This window comes from Mixophyes fleayi, chromosome 10 (genome assembly GCF_038048845.1).
Source record: "Mixophyes fleayi isolate aMixFle1 chromosome 10, aMixFle1.hap1, whole genome shotgun sequence".
Classification (NCBI taxonomy): Eukaryota; Metazoa; Chordata; class Amphibia; order Anura; family Limnodynastidae; genus Mixophyes; species Mixophyes fleayi.
The window spans coordinates 76,887,838-76,910,490 of record NC_134411.1 but is presented as its reverse complement, the minus strand read 5'-3'; the positions used below and the strand labels follow the sequence as shown (position 1 = coordinate 76,910,490).

General features: G+C 40.8%; 1 protein-coding gene across 1 annotated transcript; it reads left to right on the top strand.

Annotated features, from left to right (window-relative positions):
- Positions 1-1,607: 1,607 nt before the first annotated feature.
- Positions 1,608-22,430, top strand: LOC142104052 (5-hydroxytryptamine receptor 3A-like). The gene is made up of 8 exons (XM_075188502.1): positions 1,608-1,637; positions 2,231-2,275; positions 3,654-3,763; positions 13,952-14,124; positions 16,365-16,489; positions 18,699-18,906; positions 21,881-22,084; positions 22,159-22,430. Exons 1-8 carry the CDS (start codon positions 1,608-1,610, stop codon positions 22,428-22,430), a joined length of 1,167 nt encoding a protein of 388 aa, XP_075044603.1.
- The last annotated feature ends 223 nt before the right edge of the window (positions 22,431-22,653 follow it).

The following is a 22,653-nucleotide window of genomic DNA, read 5'->3' as shown; positions in this document are numbered from 1 at the left end:
ACTTCATAAGCCTTCCTGAAATATAAGCCTTCCCCCTACATCCCTTCTGATTGGCTGATTCACTTCCCACTACACCCAGCTAAATTAACTCTTGCTATACCTTATACTTTTCATCTACATGTACCCTCAGCGTTTATATCACTTCGGGCTAATTCCAGTCCTCTGTTATTCATATGTCAAGGGCATCAATAATAAGCATCAATAATAAACCAATAATGGTAACATAAACGAAGTTATTACATATTATACCACCCATAATACCGTACTATGTAACCATAAAAGTTATTTTCATATCTAAGCACAATAGTCCCCATATTCATTGGACAGGCTACGCTTTAAACTGTCTTAGAAAAAATAGCATAGTAATGTACTCAGTAATAAGTTCAGAGGAGCAAATTGACAACAATATGCCCCTCAGCAGTAATGCCCACTATCATTACGATTCACAAATCACTAATATATACCCTTCAGAAGTAATATGCTACTAATATACCAATCTGTAATAAGTAAAAGCACACAATATTAACATCACTCTTCAATTTTTGTCCCAGCCATTGTTGCCGCCACGTCTTTATAGTGCCCCTGGGGTGTTTGTAGTGAAGGGGAGGACATTGGAACTGTTTGGTGAGTGGAGGGAGGGAATGGCAACTGTAACAGTGTATTGTGGTAAAAAAGTCAGACCCGACATGTTGCTCTGCGTAATTCTACATGCTCTCTTTTAGAGTTAGGAAGGAGTGCACCCTAGCTCCACTCCAAATTGTAGTTTACAAGTAATGTTGGCCAGTATGTGTGTGCTACATGCAGATAAAGCCAGTATTTTCCCTGGGGAAGGAACACCATTTGCTAGTATTATCTAGGGAATACTGACCGTGGTGAATGTGACCACCTTAATCTCCTCTGGCTACCCATTGGGAGAGATCCCGCGGAGCAGGTGAATTGGTCATGAGAAATTATACATGGTAAACAAAAGGGACAATTATTGGAAAGTATTTGAGAAGGATAATGGGTTCTACTAACCTCAAGTTTAATACGTTAGTGTAAAATAGCCCTCCTCCCTCCCTGGCCACCAGGGAATTCACACTTTTCCACCTCCATCATCACAATGCAGCTTTCTTCATCACACTATTCCCCCTCCTTCATCACACTGTGTCCCCTTCTTTAGCACATTGGAGCCTCCTTTATCACACAATGCCCCCTCCCTTATCACACTGTGCCCCCTCTTTTATCACAGAGTATTCCCTCCTTTATTACACTACTGTTCCCTCCATTCTTTACTTGTCTTTTCATGACCTTCTTTTCTTCTGTCTTCTTCTCTTCCTCTTTTGTTTTTTCTTCGATATTCTGGCTCCTCTCTGCGCTGCTGTCACACAGATCAGGAGGCCAGAATATGGTGAAACACACAATGTTTATTGCCGGAAGGTACAAACCGGATGGTGTAGGAATGAGGATTGCAGGGAGATGCAGAAAGCAAATACCAGGAACACAGCTGGTGCAGGTAAACAGGTAATATGAAGAAATCCCAGGTAACGGGTGAACCAGGAGCATAGCAGGGAACAACACAGCAACATGGAACAATACAGCAACATGGAACACCAACAGCAACAACAATGACCAGCAAGGAATGCAAGGAGTGGCAGGTAAAAATAGGAAACACCCAGATGCAGTAGAAAATTGGTGCAGCAAGGTAACTCCTAAAAGACAGAAAACCAAAGCACATTAGTAGCATCTCTGGTGGATCAGAGGTACTGCCGATAACTCATTCACTGAAACACAATAATAAAGTCCAATCCAATACCAGAGGCAGGAGCAGCTGAGATGAAGCAACATCCTGACACGATGCTGGAGGGAAAGAGAGGCAGATCCTGACAGTCGCTTCTCACTGACAGTGTCGGGACGCGATGACATCATCAACTATTTTTTTTACCGGCCAATGATGTACCGCCCCACTTCAAGCACTGAGTCAAATTATACTGGTAATAGGTAAAAGGGAGTAACCTTTATTAACAGAGCCTGGTACCTACTTCATGCCACATGATGATTTTTTTATTAATTGTCTAATGGGCTTTAACCTTTCATGAAAGTTGCCTTTTATTTTACTATACTACTTTCAAGCTGTTTACTGTTACAATAAATAGAAATAAATGTCAATGCAATCATGATTCTTAGATTTCCATAATACCTTGCATAACTGTTTTTTTAATTTGTTTGATTGTTTTTACTCTCTCTTCAGGATACAAATTTGCAGTCTCTTACTACTATTTCAGGATTCGATATGGTAAGATTAAATTTAGTAGTAGTTTACAGTAATCTTCTGTAGGCTTCACATTTATCTTATGATCTTCTACACTTCTACCTTTTATGGCTAGGACCCAAATTATGCATTGTTGGTTTTTGCTGTTGTTTTAATTGCTTATTGTTGTCAACAAGTTAAGTATATTAATATCAGTGACAACAAGTGACTTTGTAGAAAATGTTAAAACATGATTAATTATCCAACAGGTTTGTAAAGATTAGATAACAAGGACTCATAGTTTGGGGTCCAACTCATAGCTTAAAAAACTCTGTTCTTGATACATATTATTGCATGTCGAATTCTATATCACTCAAAATACCATAATAAAATCAGCAAAAAATAAATATTCGATACACCTTCTGTCTAGAAGACCACAACCCCTTTGTTTCCATACCCACTATCAGAAGTGATAGTGGGTATGGAATTAATTAAATACAGTTATTATCCTAACTTGACAGCAACGAGGAGTACATGATACTCATTGTGTCCTAACAACATTCTTAAACGTATGATTTTATTTTATTATTTTTGATGCTAACATTTTATTAAAGTCATTGAGAAATGACACTATATATTAAAACTTAGAAGAACTAAATTGCAAAATATTTTTTATATAGCAATTTGTGTGTTTCTATTTTAGACTTGATTCCACGTGTTCCATGGGCCCCCGGCTGCCAGGACATGCTGGATCTTGTAGTTTTATGAATGGCAGCATGGTCTCACAGCTATTGGCCAGCATGTCCAAGCACTTAATGGCTGTCAGAACTTGCTGGGAATTCAAGTTCACCCACTTAAGTAATGTTTATCTGTCTTTGACACATTGCTCCGGCCTCCACTGAATTAGCAACATCACGAAACAGCAAGAAATCATATCAATGACTTTTGCAATGCGCGTTAACAGTTCCCCAAGCCAACATTACTGGTAATACAAGGAAAGAGTATTTTGCAATGGAGGACGATAAATAATCACGTTATTACGCTGGGACATGGTAACAGATGAATAGTACGATACGTTAATATTATGACGAGTCAAGGTTAAACTTACTATATCTGTATTACAACAAAGTGCATTGGAGATGCAATCATGTTAGAACCAGGCAAGCCAATTTATGTGTATGCTGCAGCTCTGTGCTTCATGTTATCACCAATCACCAAAACATCTGCACTCAGACCTCCACTCCTAGAACAGAAATTATGTTATTTGGTATACTTTGTTGATTTTTTTTTTACATTTTAAAATTTCCTATATAGCCTATTGTTTCCCATAATAAGTTTTGATCCTTTCACCAGGACAATATGCTATTTTGTTAGATTGTGTTTACTAAACTAATTTCTTAGAATTAACCTTTTCTTTCTGCAGACATGGAATAATGAATACATATCATGGAATCCAGATTCATTTTGTGGGATCCAGAACATTTATATAACAGGTGAAAAATTGTGGAAACCAGACCTCTACGTCTATGAAATGTAAGTCTAAAATAAATAGCAGTAGAATTATTTGCATATTGCATTTGTTATTAAAGAAAAGCAAATGCAGTATCAAATGAAGGTATTTTGAGGTCCGCTGCATTAATTAATAAAAAAAAGAGAGTGTGAAGTACTCCATAAATGTGGAGTGAACACTAATGCCACAGTAATGGCAGTGCAGTGTAACTGAATGAAATATTGGGCACCAGGCCATCTCAGTTCAAATACAAAATAACTTTATTCAGACTCCTTCTCCTCCAGCACATAAGGATATTGGTTACAATATAGTTATATTCCATATCACAAAATCCTCCAGAACATGCTTCGTAGAAATAAGACAATATTGGCAGTTCACATACCCAGTGTCACGAACACGCTCCCAGCTGCCGTGACTTTGGGCTGTTTGCTGTATGAGGTTACACACAATTCCAGCCCGCAGTCTCTCTCTACCTATCACATAGGTTCTAGACCTGCTGAATCACTTCACAACAGCACTCTCACACATCCACACACTCCAGGTTTGCAACCACCTATTGAATATGGGCAATAGGATCCCAATATACTGTCCCACCCTGGCACACAAGGCTTCTGGCTACCCACCGGCTAGCAAGACCCACATCAGCAGACAAAGGGTGAACTCTTCACACCTCCAGACTGTTACACAAATGTAAATGCAAGCACACACAAGGTTTGTTAGTCAAATGTATCAACAAATCACACACCAGTATTCAAAGGGTTAACTTGGTCAAGTTATATTCCTTTTAACAGGCTAATAGATTCGTTAGAGTATCAAGAACGCCACATTAATTTTATAGATTTAATATACAAAGGTACAGGGCATTCAGATATAAAAAACAATTAATAAACAATTGACATAGCATACACAAGCAATGCAGATTAAAATAAAAGGGGTTACATTCAGAGTATAATTTACATGAGTTGTATAATCTGTGCAAGAGGGCTTGGAAGATGGACAGCTTATCAATGTGGATTGATTTTCCCAATTTGCCAATTTTGCCAATTTCCCAATTTGACAATTTGCCCGTTCCCAACACAGGTTTTTTTTAAGCAAAATGAAATGGGACGTTCTTCACATTGGCGTGTTAAAGCTAATAGGGGGGCAGGGATGTCCCCTGGGTGTCACTATAGTTTGCTCACAAATATTCCCAAAGTTTTGACCATTGAGTACTTTTTCACAGATCATTCTTTCAGTGTTAATTTCTCTGAATCCACCTCTGCCCCGCTTCCTCAGTGCTAGGTCCTCTTCTCTTCTCTATACTGCTTCTCTTGGAAATCTAATAAGCTCCTTTGGATTTCAGTATCATCTCTATTCGGATGATACCCAAATTTATCTATCCTCTCCTGATCTCTTGACATCTTTTTTGTCCCGTGTTACGGACTGTCTTTCTGCCATTTCATCTTGGATGTCTTCTCGCCAACTCAAACTCAACCTTTCTAAAACAGACTTAATAATATTCCCACCCACTAACAAGATCATACCTGACATTTCTTTCTCTGTTGATAATATGACCTTAAACCCCACCTCTCAAGCTTGCTGCCTAGGTGTGATCTTTGACTCAGAACTATCCTTTGTTCCCCACACCGACTCTTTATCTAAATTATGTTACGTACATCTAAAAAACATTTCCATAATACGCACATATCTTACACAAGACACTGCAAAAACCTTAATTCATTCACTTATCATCTCCCACATTGACTATTGCAATCCCCACCTTACTGGTCTTCCCCAAAATAGACTCAAACCCCTACATTCTATTTTGCGCACAACGGCTAGATTGATTTTCCTTGCAAATGGTTATTCCTCTGCTAAATAAGTTGCTGAATCCAATATAAAATACTTTTACTAACCTACAAGGCCATCAGCAAAGCTGCACCAACATACTTCTCCTATCTTATCTCAAAATATCTCCCAACTCGGCAACTCCGTTCTGCACAAGATCTGCGTCTATTATCCACCCTAATTACATCCTCCCATTCCCTGTTACAGGACTTTTTGCGGGGCTGCACCCACTCTATGGAATTCACTCCCTCGCACAATAAGACTCTCCTCTGGTCTACAAACTTTCAAACGTTCTCTGAAAACCCACCTCCTCAGACAAGCTTATAATATTCCTCAACCACCCTCTTAACCTCACTACATTACCCTATTACCAGCCGTTACACAATTCACAAAAGACAACAATCCCCTGACCAACATTGCTGTGTGACGAGATCATTTAGCTTACAAATCACTTTTTACCTTTGCAGTCTGGCTGGACCGAAATGCAAAATGTAGACTTAACCTCATGTATCAAACTCCCATTGTCTCATAGATTGTAAGCTTGCAAGCAGGGCCTTCTCACCTCTTTGTCTGTTTTACCCAGTTTGTTTATTACTTTACAGTGTTTGTCCCCAATTGTAAAGCGCTACGGAATATGTCGGCGCTATATAAACAAATGATGATGATGACAATGATGATGGGTGTAGTAGTTCCATAGCAGCCAGACAGAATAAATCACGCATACAGGCAAACAGTAGGCAAGCTTCTTGCACTCTTTTCATATAAGCCAAATATCCAAAGACTCTCCTCCTTCGTGCACTCCATCCCCTACACCAGGTAACCTCCTATACAACTTTTAACTAGAGATGCTCAGGCTCGGTTCCCCGAGAACTGAACCCACCCGAATTTAGCAGATCGGAGCCGTCTCGGTACTTTTGCGCATCCTCGGAATTGAAAATGAGACAAAACGTCATCTTTACAATGTTGGATCTCGCGAGTTTTGGATTCTATAAGTACCGCCCTCAATGGCGATCCAGCGCCATTTCACAGAGAGACACAGAAAGGGTAGCACGGTTCTTGGCAGTCTCAAGTGCAGTTGGGCAGCGTCATAGCTAGAAAAGAAAGAGTAGCAGTGTCCTTCAAAGTCTCTAGTGACATTCTACTGAGTTATAGCTCACACAGAAACAGGACAGCTCCATTGCTAACTGTCATTGCTGAAATAGAAATAATAGGCCTGGCAGTATTGTTCTAAATCTGCAGTCACATTGTACTGTGTTATCAAAATGGTTTCACACAGTAGACCAGGAGCACCAAGCAGCTGCTGGCACCAGTCATGACGATAGCAATCTCTCTACGTCATCTGCTAAAGTCTATGTTAAAGTGCATAGTACTTTTAAGTCAGGGGAAAAAATGTAACAAAGCACCTTTTACCTGGGTAAAAAAAAAAAGAACTGTAATCCAGGCAAATTAATCTGCAGAAAAAAATAAAATTGCCAACATGCCATTCTACACATGCAGTGGCAAGGAAAGAATGAAGCTTTCACTGTGAGTGCTAGTTCTGCAACTGTCATTGAGGCATCTTCTTGGTAGGTCAGTCATGACCAAGTAAGACCTTGTCATTCTGATTCCAAAAGTGGTGTCCAAATACTTTTACGTGTAAAAGCCGAACTGGAAGAAAACAGTAAGGCATTAGAGGAAAATCTATTTTCAGATTCAGAAAAGACAGAAATCCCTGAGGAGAGTCTATCCACGAGTGCTATGTGTAAGCCTGACCTTTCTGATAGTGTACCCATAAAGAAGGCCCTTTTCAGCATTTCTGCAGATGTGTGCATGTGTGTAGCCGGTGATACACAAATTGAGGATGCCACTTTGGAATTGCAACAGGATGAGGGGGATATTTGTGTAGCTAATGAGGGCAATAATGAGGATGTTGATGAGGATGATATTGTTTGTGTAAGTCCTGCACCAGTGAAAGCAGTTCTTGCACGTGATAAGAAGAAGGCCATTTTTATGCCTGGGCATAAGACCAAAAAATCCACCTATTATATGTGGAATTATTTCTACCCAAATCCTGACAACAGTTGTCTAGTCATTCGTAGCATTTATAAAGCCACAGTCAGTAGAGGTAGGGACCTTAACCATCTCGGAACCTCATCCAAGTTACGCCATTTGAAGCGAGTTCATGGCAAGCTGTTGGGAAAATCAGAAACTTATGCTAAAAAAAATAACAAGCAGTCCAGCATCAACTAGGTCCCTTGTCTCAGCTAGATCCCCCCACAACACCTTCCTCACCAGTATCCTCAGTAGCGATCGGAGTTATTCCTGAATCCAAGTTGCTAAGGCTAGATGACTCCTCCACTATCCTGAATTCCTCAGAAGAATTCTTGAGCATTAGTGCCACTGCTGCTGCTGCTGCTGGGGGTGAATCTTCATCCCAGAAGTAGAACAAGAAGAAGACTACTAGTAGTTTATAACAATTGACTGTTAAACAATCCTTTGCAAGAGGAAGCAAGTATGAAAGCTGTCACCCAGTTGCAAAGCGGATCACAGACACCATGGCGACTATGATAGTATTAGATCTCCATCCAATATTCATTATTAATGCAGCTTGTTTTAGACAGTTACTTGAGGTCTTGTGTCCCCTTTACCAAATTCCATTACGACACCATTTTACTAGGAAAGCTACTCTTCACTTCTACCAGAAGGTTCGTAAAAATTTAATTATTGGGCTACAAAACGCCATTCTACCCACTATACACTTAACCACAGATATGTGGACAAGCGGAACTGGGCAAACTAAAGATTATATGACTGTGACAGCCCACTGGGTTGGTGATTCGCCTTCACCAGCAGGAACAGCAGCATCATGCACCCAAGAACGTCACATTTTTCAGAGGCAAGCTACTCTGTGTATCACCAGCTTCACTAAGAGGCATACAGCTGACAATCTGTTACAAAAACTAAGGGATGTCATTGCAACATGGCTTATCCCACTTGGACTCTCCTCAGGATATGTCATTTCTGATAACGCCACCAATATTGTGAGAGCATTACAGCTGGGTGAATTCCATCACATTCCCTGTTTTGCTCACACAATATACTTGGTGGTGCAGAGCTTTTTTTAAAAATGACAGGGACGTGCAGGAGATGCTATCTTTGGCCCGTAAAATATCTGGACGTTTACAGCATTCGGCAACAGCATGTAGGAGATTGCAGCAGCTGCAAGAGCAATTTAATTTGCCCTGCCACCAAATTATGCAAGAGTTGGTGGCAAGGTGGAATTCCACCCTGTATATGCTTCTGAGGATGGATGAACAGCAAAAAGCCATCCACGCTTACTCCACAAGCCATGGCATTGGAAAAGGAGGGGGATGTATTTTACTCAAACGCAGTGGATTTACCCTTCTGAAGTTTGTTTTCAATCATCCTTTCAATTGCTTGTCTCTCATAGGTGTTACCACATACTTTGTTGTTCACTGGGTTCACCATTTCCAACCTGCCGGGGCACCCTGGATTGGTCTTGGTCTGATAAATGCACGCAACCGGGGAGGGGGGGGATGCAGCGCTCGTCGCCATGTATTAGCTGTAGAATTACCACAGTTATCCAAGGAACGGGTGGAGCGATAAAATTAACCATAACTGATTTCATGAGCCATTCAGTTTTACTGTACCGGCCGTGAGCTCAGAGTGTCGGCGATCTCCTCGTCTTCATCTTCCAAAGCTTTGTCTGCAGGGGCCAGTGACACACCCATTTATTTTCTCAGGTCTCTTAGTTGTTCTTTAAACTGGACATATTTATCGTCCTGCCTCAGGGCCTCCACTATATTATTCTTCTGAAGCACAGTGTATCTCTCGTGTACAAGCTCTCTTAAATCTGGGATCTCATCCGATGGGTCACGTTTTAAATTAAGTACGGTCTCATCAACTGCGTCTGTATATTTCTTTAAATCTCTGTTCAATGCAGAGTTTTCCAACATGACAGATTCCATGCTGTCTGAAGCACATCTCATGTCACTCTAGTTGTAATATCCATTCCTGTGTCTACATAAGTTGTGTTACAATGTTTCCTAGATGTGCTATGAACTGCCGTGTGTTTGTGTCGTTGCTCTGTCGCTTAGCATCCAGCCAGGTCGCTGCAGTCTTTGTCCGAAAGTGTATGAAAATAATATTGTGACTTGTGAGGTGGTCAAAATTGACTGCAAATTATTTGAAATTAGTGTTATTGAGATTAATAATAATGTAGGAACAAAAAAAGAGCAAAATTATGTGATTTCAGCATATTTTAGCAATTTTTCTAAAAAAATACAGATCCAAAACAAAACCAAAACCAAAACACGAAGTTAATCCAGATCCAAAAGCAAAACCAAAACCATAACCAGAACACGGGGGTCAGTGAACATCTCTACTTTTAACCACTCTGACTTCATGCAGCGACCTCCATCTCATGGTGTGGGAGTACTTTCCAAGGGAGCTCTCCTGCTGCTCTACAGTTTGTATCCCAAATAACCAGTTATTTATTAAATAACCATTCTTTTGTACATTATTACATCTTCCTCTTAAAGGGCACAATATTACTCAGTTCCCACACGGCAACTGATCATGAAACCTCTCCCAGGGGGCTGACACTTTTTTGTCACAATATTCTCCAGTCATAGCCGACACGCACTCACCCCTTTCTGGTGGTTTCTCTTTGAGGATACTTTCCTCTCACCATTTTGTTGTGTCTCTTCTATGGATCCCTCTCTGTCTCGTCCCTCTCAGGGGCTATTCATTTTCTGTAGCATATCACCGGGTGCCACGCACCCCCCTTCTTTCAGTGGTGCTATCCTTATGGTAACTCTTTTCTCTCCATGGTCTTCATATAATTCAGATCTCTATACTACCTGCCATACACCCGCCCCCCCGACACGCCAGAGAAGCCTGGGATCTTCTCCTCTCCCATCCCGGGTCCCCACCAAGATAGGCGCCTCTTCCAAAAGTAAAGGAAACCAGAGTCTTTACAGAACCTGGTCCTCCAGGTGTCTTCCATATACCCGGCACTAGACTGGAAATCAGGATTACATGACGATAACTAGGTACCAGGAGCATGGGTATACTAGGCCTCTAGAACATAAGGTATAAAGTACACTCATGGCCAAAAGTTTTGAGAATGACACAAGTATTGGTTCAATCAACTTCTGGGCCACATACTGACTGATAGCCACGCATTCTTGCCTAATCAAAAGTTTGTCAGAATTTGTTTGTTTTTGTTTGTCCACCCGCCTCTTGAGGATTGACCACAAGTTCTCAATAGGATTAAGGTCTGGGGAGTTTCCTGGCCATGGACCCAAAATTTTGATGTTTTGATCCCTGATCCACTTAGCTATCACTTTTGACTTATGGCAAGGTGCTCCATCATGCTGGAAAAGGCATTGTTAGTCACCAAACTGTTCTTGGATGGTTGGGAGAAGTTGCTCTTGGAGGATGTTTTGATACCATTCTTTATTCGTGGCTGTGTTCTTAGGCAAAATTGTGAGTGAGCCCACTCCCTTGGCTGAGAATCAACCCCACACATGAATGGTCTCAGAATGCCGTACAGTTGGCATGACACAAGACTGATGGTAGCGCTCACCTTTCCTTTTCTGGACAAGAGTTTTTCCAGATGCCCCAAGCAATCTGAAAGGGTGTTCATCAGAGAAAATGACTTTACCCCAGTCCTCAGCAGTCCAATCCCTGTACCTTTTGCAGAATATCAGTCTGTCCCTGACGTTTTTCCTCGAGAAAAGTGGCTTCTTTGCTGGCCTTCTTGACACCAGGCCATCCTCTAAAAGCCTTTGCCTCACAGTGCGTGCAGATGCACTCACACCTGCCTGCTGCCATTCCTGAGCAAGCTCTGCACTGGTGGTGCCCCGATCCCACAGCTGAATCAACTTTAGGAGACGGTCTTGGAGCTTGCTGGACGTTCTTGGGTGCCCTGCAGCCTTTTTCCCAACTATTGAACCTATTGGATCTTGATCCAATAAATGGTTGATATAGGTGCAATCTTACTAACAGCAATATCCTTGCCTGTGAAGCCCTGTGTCTGCAAAGCAATGAGGACTGCACATGTTTCCTTGCAGATAACCATGGTTAACAGAGGAAGAACAATGATTTCAAGCACCACCCTCCTTTTAAAGCTTCCAGTCTGTTATTCTATCTCAATCAGCATGACAGAGTGATCTCCAGCCTTGTCCTCGTCAACACACTCACCTGTGTTAACAAGAGAATCACTGACCTGATGTCAGCTGGTCCTTTTGTGGCAGGGCTGAAATGCAGTGTAAATGTTTTTTTGGTATAAAGTTGATTGTAATGGCAAAGAGGGACTTTGAAATTAATTGCAATTCATCTGATCACTCTTCATGACATTTTTGAGTATATGCAAATTGCCATCATAATAACTGAGGCAGCAGACTTTGTAAAAAATATTATTTGTTTCATTCTCAAAACTTTTGGCCCTGACTGTACAGTCTGTAAAGCAAAAGGTTAGGCACAGAATCTGAAACAAAGTGTTCTGAAGTAAAGGTTAACATAGGGATATCAAAAGTCTCTGGAAAGCAAGATTGCACAAAGATAACTAGGTACCTGGAGCAAGTTACATCATTTTCAGCAGTCGGGAACAGATGGGGTCGGGAAGTTACTTTGTCAGTGTAATGGTAAGTTGCTGTTTCTGTCCTGTTGGGGTGTTAGTCTTCACATTTTAAATGTCAGTGTACTCACTGTTAGTGTACTGACTATTGTGAAGTGAGTACCACCGAAAGAGATATGACCACTTCCTTTTACTACTTATTTTGAACCTTTCCTCAGGTTCTATCAACATATGTATCTGCTTACGTGGAGTGTATTTCCACAGCCTTCTCCAAGACAATCTCAAAAAGGCAAATATAACATGTTTGCTATGTATGACGAGGCCGCTCATTTGTTAGGTTTCTTTTCTAGAGAAAACTTGCCTTCCACATACACCCTGCTATTTACAGCCTCGGGTGTTACTGTGATGTATCATTCTTATGAAATAGCCTATATTCCCCTGTTTCTTTTTTAAGAAAACAGGGAATACTTAAGTATGCCTTGCAAATATTTGAAAATGTTTATTGCAAATGTTTTAAATACTCACCGTTTTCCTGCCGTCATTCAGTCTGGTCAGACTGAGTTATTTTCTTAAGACCATTGATATTCACCTAAGCGGTGTCTCAAGTACCTTTGATTCATTGAAGTGATGGTAGCTCTCATGGGAGGGCTGGCAAATTATAGTCTGGAGGGCAAGTCTCAACACAGCAGCCTATTTTAAAGGAAAAAATGCAGGTGGCCCAGTGACCCAGCCCAAAGTAGCCCACTGTGAAACCGGCTCGGGGGGCAGATGCCCGCATGCCCCTCAGCCCAGCCTGCCCCTGGCAGCTCTGAAGAGATTTGACCAGAATGTCCAAATTATTTTCAGAATACCCCATCCCTTATTTGTGAGGAGAATTGATGGTAAACAAAATGCACACAAAAGTATGCCACACTGGTCAAAAATAGAGGACCACTAGTTATATAATATATAACTAGTGGTAATATATATAATATATATTATATAGTAATATATATGCAAATCTTTATTAAATCACCCAAAAAATATATGTACTGTTGCAGAAGCACTGGGAAAGTTTCAAATGGTAGGTATATAAGTCCCAGGCTGTCTGGTTTATATGCTTTTATACCCCAGGAAGGTTGCTTGTGTTTGGGAAAAGCTTCCCAAAGAGTGTCTTCAACTGTTGAAAAAACTGGTAAGGGTCCCTGGGGTATGAATGGAGAGAAAAAGGTGGGCTCCATTCATAGGGCCTATTTCTATTTTTTCAAATTACCTATATCAGTGCTGGGTAATCAGAAGTTGCACCTGTGTGGTGCCAGTAATAATCTGCAAGGCAGCTCAATCAGTCTCTCAGATCTGGGGAGAAGGTTGGATGCCTCCTGAGAGAACTAAGTTCTGTATTTTCTGTATGTGTGGGACACAAGGTCCTTCACATGAGAGAGGGTGTTCCTGTGTGTTAAGTTAGAAGCCCAATAAGTTAGGAATTTTGCTTCTGTGTCTTTGTTTTTATGCCTGGAGAATAAATCTAGCTGAGATTAGTTGAATCAAGACACTGTACTGGTGTAATTTATCCGCTGAAGTGTGTGAAGTGCAGCTGTCTAACCCCAGGAGTCAGTACCCCTTATCCGATCTTATGACAGTACAAATATAACACTATCACAGAAAAATTTGGTCACACAAAGTGCACAGAGAATTTGTAACAATATTTATAAATCCTGTACTTTACTTTTTATGGAGACAACTGCACTTAATTTAAAGACATCTGTGTTGATTGAGCTGTATAGTCATTTATGATTTATTTATTATTTTTTTATTCATGTAGGATTCAAACCGAGGACAAGTCTCAAGTGACCCCTTTCTTCATTCTGAATAACAATGGAGACATCACCTATTTTAAAGCAATGCGGATTGTTAGTTCTTGCAAAATCCACATCTACAAGTTCCCTTTTGACAGACAAGACTGTAATCTGTCCTTTAGTTCTTATATTTATCCAGGTATGTATTTTAAACCAGTTCTCAAGAACTTGTAATAGGTCTTTATGGACAAGCCAGGGGCAAACGCAGGATTTGTAGTGGTGAGTTTCCACTCCACGCCCCCAGTGAGTGTGGCCAGCATGCATGTGGCCGTGGCTATAATTTTAGACAGTGCTTGGCTGCTTTCCAACTCTTCCTATCCCCATAATCCATAATATACATGGGCAAAGCTGCGTGCACTACTGTTAGGTGCACGCAGCTCTCCCCTTTCAAGCAGAGCTGGGGGAAGCGGGAGCAGGGTCCAGCCACCTCAATTATACAGTGCCCCAGGCTTGGAGGTGGGTTTCCAGGCAGTAGGAAGCCCCCGTTATTTCGCCTATGCAAGCATATGATTTTCATTGGAGGGATTCCACCAAATTAAAGGAGAATTTCATCCAGAACTAAAATGAGTCAATATAACTATCAAATTGACAGAGATCTGCGAGTAAATGTATCTAGCTGCGAGTTTTTTGGTGGGTTTGAAAAGTGGAGATGTTGCCTATAGCAACCAATCAGATTCTAGCTGTCATTTTATAGAATGTTATAAAAAGTTGTATGTTAAGGTGAAGGTTAAGTAAAAATTGATATAGTATAAATACAATTAGAGTTCTTATTTATTAAAATTAGACTTTTCACAACGATAACAATTACTTTACAGTGCAATTTAAAAATATCCATGAATACTGGGCTGCCACAGCGATCCAGAGCTCTACTGAGCGCGTGCCAGAAGCCCACATGCCGGGATCTGGAAAACCAAGTTTCAGCTTCCACCAGTTCCATTGCCATTACTAACAAATCAAATATATATGTTATATTATATCTACCCCCCCCCCATCACCACCACCAAAAAAAATATGTTTTTATATCCCATGCAAATACAGAAATACTTACCACCAGTGGAGTTCCCGCTGGCGATAACTGGCTGCATTTGGCCGTGACCCCCTTAAAAAGAAAATGTATGGTGAAGTGAAAACAAGTCATATTGCCAGTGTATTTTCCTTTTGGATGAATTGACCGCTGTGTGTGTGATACTTATTGTAAATGTAATATATTTATTTGGAAGATCATAAGAAATAAAATAGTTAATTAGCTATAATATAGTTGTGTAGTATAGGATTAATGGATCAATTTATCAAACCTTGTGTTTGTGTTGCCCATAGCAGATTATGGCTGTGATTTAACTAGTACATTCTAGAAAATGATATATATATATATTGTATTTTGGCAACACATTCACCAGTCAACAGAATGGTATTTGTTAGTTCGCAAGTAGAGCAAATCTGAGGTGGAACTAGTGAGCTGTCAACCCCGGTGCATCGAAGTGAGGAGGAGGGAATCGGGACCCACAGCAGTGGGGCCCCATTATCTCCTTGGGCCCGGGTGCCCCGCACCTGCTGTACCAATGGTAGTTCCACCACTGGAGCAAATACAGCATATATCAACGAAAATGTGATCACATCATCTGCCTTCATATATCTGCTACCCACTACACTCAGGGGGTAAATAATCAAGCTATGGGTTTGACAAAGTGGAGATGTTGCCTATAGCAACCAATCAGATTCTAGCTGAGATGTTGCCTATAACAGCCAATCATATTCTAGCTGTCATTTTGTAGAATGTAGTAAATAAATGATAACTAGAATCTGATTGGTTGCTATAGGCAACTTCTCCACTTTTTCAATCCCTAAGTTTGATACATTTACCCCTCAGTCTCTCAGGGCTTAGGAAAAATTGACACATGTTTTTATTTCCTCCTGTGTGATGCCATGAACCTTCTTTTGCACATGGGTATATGATCTTGGTTGTAGGGGGAGGGCACATTTTTGGTCGTTAATAAACTGAGTAAGCACGACACTTATTTCACAAATAAATACACTTTATGCAGCTTTGTCTCGATCAGTGGGAAAGTTGGGGAAGATTCTGTGCACTGCTGTTCTGCAGCGGTGAATGGGTGCCGTGCTCACTGGTGCACACTGCAATGAAGGGTTGTGGAGGGGAGGAGAGAAAGGGGCAGCCTAAAGTTTAAAAAGTGCTAGGCACCCCACCCCAGCGTGCCATTGCCTCGTCCCCCACCCATCCCACTGCCGGAGAGACCAATTTTGGGAGGTATAGGGTTGGTATTCAACAACTGTTTGAAAGATGCCTTTTTACGCGTTGTAGGCCCATTTTATAGAGTAAGTACATCAATAAGTGCCTACAGAAAGCATTCTGTTTTTCTGCAGATCATGAAATAGTTATGCAGCCTAAATACAACTCCTCAACAGTCCTTGAATATTCAAAGAGTTCATTTTACAATATAGGAAACTGGAAACTTGTAAACATCACAGTGCACGAGAAAAATGAAGAGGCAAGTGGAGCAAATTACAGCACAGTTTTTTACACGGTAATGAGACTGCAGAGGTTATTGCTTACTTCTCACAAATGTCCAAAAGTCATACTGTAAATCTGAAATCCGGTTATTGTTTAATGAAATCAATAATTCCATAGTCATGCTTGATCAAGAAAGATTATTCAAAACAGATAAAATAACAATATTATTGGAAAAGCATGTTATTTTTTGATCCTGGACCACTTGAATCACAAAGGCGTTTTCCTTCATAGGAAATAATATCTACTGTATATAGACAGGAAACAAGTCATTATATTTTTGAAAGTTTTCATAATGAATTCATACTTGCCAACTCTCCCGGAATGTCTGGGAGACTCCCGAAATTCGGGTATATCTCCCGGAGCAGGCAAATATCCCGCAAACATCCTCTTGCTTTTAAAATGACGTGATTTGCAGGAAATCGCGTCATTTTGGCCCCGCCCCCGCAACAAAAACAGCATTTTATCATGGGGGACGGGACCAAAATGACACGATTCACCGAGCCCCGCCCTCCAACCACACCCCCCTGCCTGGGATCTCCCGGAAAGAACTTTAAAAAGGTTGGCAAGTATGAATGAATTGTGTAATACACAGCATATGCTCAGTACACATATGTGACACAAAGCAGCACAGATAATACACAGCTGGTGTTCACTTGTGAGCAGGGCCGTTCTTTACTTCTGCTGTCAACTTACAAAGTTTCTACATTTTTCCTTCAATAACTGTTATTAACTCCACTACAAAACACTTTTCAAATGAATGATTGACACAAGTGTGTCGGTAGGTTTAAGTACAGACAGGCAAACAAAACAAACAAGGCCCGCAATCCCCATACCATTTCTAATTAGAAAACCAGGACAAATTAGGCCACACCCATGATCTGGTCAAACCACTCCCAATCCACCCACACCAAACCAAACCCACTTACCATAAGGTTCCTTTCTAGCAGGCTATGCCCTTATCCGCTATTATCTCACTGGTTTAACTATACCAGTTTGCATTGGGCAATTATTTGTAGAACCGGAATATGATTTGTATTTATTTTTTATATAGAACAAAAGTGCTTGTATTTCTGTTTTATGTATACTTTTATAGCCTGGTTTAGGGTACATAGCAAGGGGACATACAGCTGGTCTTCACTTTTCACTTGCTTCTATCTTGTTTAGAATTTAGGAGACAGAATAGTAACAAAGTCAGCTAATGTTGATTTCATACTTCACAACTCTCCCGGAATGTCTGGGAGACTCCAGAAATCCGGGTAGGTCTCCCAGACTCCTGGGAGAGGAGGCAAGTCTCCCGCATCCTGCAAATTGCTAGCCAAAATGACCGTCATTTTGACCCTGACAGCCCCCCACGCGTGGCAAAATGACTTTCCCATCACAGAGGCGGGGTCTAAATGATGCAATTGACCACGCCCCACCCCCTCCCACCCTCCAGCCACTCTCCCTGCCCGGGATCTCCTGGACTTCACTATTTAAAAGTTGGCAAGTATGGTTTATTTGTACTGGTATGATATATGAAGTGTTTTGGAATTGGTTCTTTATCAAAGGAACATTTCACCGACATCTAAACATGTAACTTTTGAGAAAAAAATTGGGGGCATATTCAATTAGCTTCTGGGATCGCAGGGGTGCGAAGGGAAGTCTGTGGTGTAGGGAAGGAGGTGGTCGCGCCTGGCCTTGATCCCAGAAGCTAATTGAATATGCCCCTAGGTGTATATGATACATCATTTGCTCCTCCTGTTGTGCAGGTTCTGCGAATCCTCTAACAATGGGCAGGAGATTTATTCTGCTGCTCGAGGTGGAGTTATTTTCAAACTACTAGCAACATTGTCAGGCCCCTTCCTCTTTAACTTCCCATTTAGAAGGTCAAGGGTCCATAGGAATACAGCTAGCAGTTTAAAGAAGAACGCCCCAAGCAGGAACGAGGATTTTCTGCTTGGACCATTAGAGTTATCATGAGACGTGCTGGATTAGTGGATTATGGTGGTGAAAATTCTTATTTAACATATCTCACCTAATTCCAGTCCAAAATAAGTTTTTTTGGGTAAAATTATCCTATAAATAAAGGGGTCATGTAAGCTTACTTGCCCATTGCACAACCATTCAAAATAAACAATAAATGTAAGCAGAAAAGGAATTGAATTTATTCTCTGTATGATACTAATGATTTCTCTTCCATATTCTAGATTACAATAGCGAGAGTGCCTGACATTTATGTGGTGACCCTCATCATGCCAGTCTGCTTCATGGTATTGATGGATATTGTCAGTATGTTTATTCAGGTGGATAAAGGAGACCGACTGGGCTTTAAAATCATCATTGTGTTGGGATTCTCTATGCTTCTCTTGATCCTAAATGATATGTTACCTTTATCGGATACACCACCATTATTAGGTATGTCTATTAACTCTCAAAATACATTTTGCATTAATAAAAAGGTGCTACTTTTTATAAAAACAAATTTGTGTTTTATTGGTGTTTTGTTTTTCTTGCTAACATTAATTGCTTTTTGAAATCTTCTCTTGGTAAGAACACAATGGGATATATTTACTAAACTGTGGGTTTGAAAAGGCGTAAATGTTGCCTATAGCAACCAATCAGATTCTAGTTATCATTTTTTTTCAAACCCGCAGTTTAGTAAATATACCTCAATATCTAGAAAATCTGGAACAATTGTCCAACCAAGCTAGTCATGTTTTTAATAGACCACTAAACTAGACCACACATATGGATATGTGTGTGCGACCTGTGTTTGACTGGGTGGGTGTTAGTGTGTTAGGAATAATTCCTACCTTGTTGCACTTTTGGGTCAACCAGTAAACATGGGTCCTGCAGCATGCAGGTTTAGGAACAGTACAGTAGATGTAGCCCAGATGCAGCAATTGTAGTGGTGTACAGTTATCAGCGATGAAAGAATAGGCACCAGGCCATCTTGATTGAATAAAATAAATGTGTCTTATTTTATGTACAGTCATTCTGTGCATAATTAAATGTGTTGTCTGCATGACTGTATACAACCCCATGATCTGAGGCTGCTTACTGGATCTACTGGCCCATATGAACAGTCATAAAGTAGACATCACTAGTAGACTTTGTGTCGTCAAGCGACAAACTTAACAAGGTGACTCCCGGCGTCCGGCACTGTCCGGTCTTCTTCTCCCCGGTGTTGTCCATTTTTGGATCTTATATAGATGTGGTCACATAACCGTTCAGGCCTTCTCCCCAACCAATGTGTATTCTGGCACAGTATTTAAAATTGCTCTGTGCTCCTCAGTTAGTATTATCACTAGTTACCACTAGTTTTGATTTTCTGGCTCCCCTAAGATGGTAATTTATGTCAACAACAGGGGTCCACTGTTGTCCATGTCTGCTACTGCTTCACTGTTGTCTATGTCTGCCACTGAGTCAGGCTGTGAAATTTATAGTAGATCAGAGGGAGGATTAGGAGGAGGTGGAGATGCAAAGATGGCCACCTCAGACTGACATCTTATAAAGAATCTATTAGAGGAGCCCATCACAGTATGAACTCACGGTAGCATCAGACTGGGGTATGCTGGGTCCACCACAATATACAGCAATAACAAAAGTTGGATGTATGGACTTTGTTTTATAGACACACTTAGACATTGATATTGGATACACAATGGATTAGTCCACATTCAAATGTTCCTACACTTTACTTACATTGCTCTACTTGGCAACAGATACACTAAATTAAAATGTTTAACGGTTGATAACATAACCATAGACCTGCAGTCTCAACCTTAACACTTAAGTTATGCAATAAATGACACCACACTGACTTGATGGCAATTAACTCTTCTTTATTGAAATTGTTGTTTTCTGGTATGGTGGCCGGAGAACACTGTACTCAGTCTTGTCTATAACTCAAGGGCACCCTTGTAGTTTAACCTTAACTGGGTCAACAATCCCCAGGCATTCCGATACCAGAACACCTTTTGGCTGATCATAACGCACACATGTCAGCCCAAAGGGGCTGTACTTGTACCGAACCTAATCTGGCTATTTGAAGGGAACGGGTTCCAGACACCTCACTACCATCAATGTGCACTTCACCAACCTTACATATCCTGTACAATGTTCTCCTGCCATGCTAAAGGCTGAACCAGCTGCAGGACCCAAGTTCTGACAGTGAGCCTGCACACCAACTGGTTCCAAATACCTCGGGGACTGAACCAGCACACCTGTACCATACCACAAGCCCATGAACCAAGTGGCTCCAAATACCTCTGGGGCTGAACCAGCACACCCGTAGTATACCACGACCTGCGCACTAAGTGGCCCAACATACCTCTGGGGCTGAACCATCCCACTTGTGTCATACCATCAAGTGGCCTGTGCACCAAGTGGTCTAACATACCTCCAGGGCTGAACCAGCACACCCATACTTTACAAGGAGCCCGCACACCAACTGGCTCATCATACCTCCGGGCCTCATACTTGGAGAAACGAGTGGCCCATCCACGACTTGGGAATATTACTCTTACCACAGGGTACATCAGCAGAAACGTTGCACACCACAACCAGATAGTGAACACTGGATCCAGGAGTCGGGAATGGGAGGAAGGGATGCTTTCCAGGAGCCAAGAAAGCTAACTGATTCCTCCTCGATCTTTTATAACCTGTTGCCTTGTTCCCACCTCCTTATGACACTTTCGTAGACTTTACCACACCTTTCCTGCTTTGTTAAACCTTAGTGATCCAAATAGTTATGTACACAAACCTCAGCTTTTAATCTCAATCGGGCTTAGTCCATCCCTCAGTTCTAATTCCTGCACATCTGTGTGCCTTGTACTTTGAATAATGAATACAATAGGTACACTGACCTTAATCAATTTGTTTAATGTCCGGTCTTTGTATTCTTTTGTTTTTCATATATTATATTGTGTTAAGGATTGTTGCTGTCTGTTTATTGTATACTACTGTAAATGTCATGTATATTGTTGTGGACCTTTTGTGGTGCAATATAGATAAAAGATTATAATAATAATAAAAAAATCATGTCGTTATATAGTAGTGTATCCGTTTGTGCCTTGTCTCAGTGCTTATCATAGGTAAAGTTTTATAATAATTACACAATTTTTACGTTTTATGGTTGTTCCACTACTTCTGGGTCCAAATTAAATTGACATTGTGAGAAATTAAAGATCTTGTATCCCAATCATATGTGTCCCTACTTTACGTGACTAAATCTGGCTAAACGGCGATGCTCACATTTATCAAAATTATACTTTCCCCTTAAAGTCTTCTTTCTGTGCGTGATATAAAATGCAGAAACCCATAGTAACTGATACATCAATCTGTTTTAAAACACTGTTGCTAATCAAGGATTTTACTTGTTTTACAGGTATATTTTGCTGTGCTTGCATGGCTACCATGGTACTCAGTATATTTGGATCACTAGCGACATCCTACATCCTAATGTTGTCTGAAAAGCAAACAAGTGTCCCGATTTGGGTAAAGATCATATTCGTTAAATATCTGTCATGTGTCCTGATTTTCAAAAGAAAACCACCTTTAACTTCAGTCAATACACCAGCCCTGAAAAATGGTGAGTACTAGAGGAAATGAGTAAATCCCAATAAGGGTTTGTTGACGACCATCTTATTGTAGACTCTATTCTAGATGGCAATGTTGATAAAGGAAACTTCGAGCTTCTGGAGAAAAAAATTGGCTCATCAAGTGAAGTGGAATTTACTCTAGAGGTAAAGCTGTTAAAGAGGATACTATTAACAGTTCTAAAGATCCAAAAATTTTTGACCGTCACTAAAGAGCAAGATGTTGCCAAGTTCGAATGGTACCTGATCGCCCTAGTGGTGGACCGGCTGACATTAATAATCTATTTACTTATCATGTCAATTTTACTTCCCTTTGTGATCATTAATTGGTGTACTTAGGTCTTGTAAATGAATAAGAAGTAAAAGTTATCCACTGTCCTACTATGGATCAGTCTGCATATGTCCGGTTTCTATGGTTTAAACATGTAACCCCTTTCATATCAGTGCGTGCTGTAAACGCTTCCACGCATGCACCTAGGTCTTGCTCCGGTTTCCCCAGGCTAGCTAAGTCTCTCTATATCCCCAAGTTTATAGAAAACCGGGTTGGCTGTTGGATATCTCA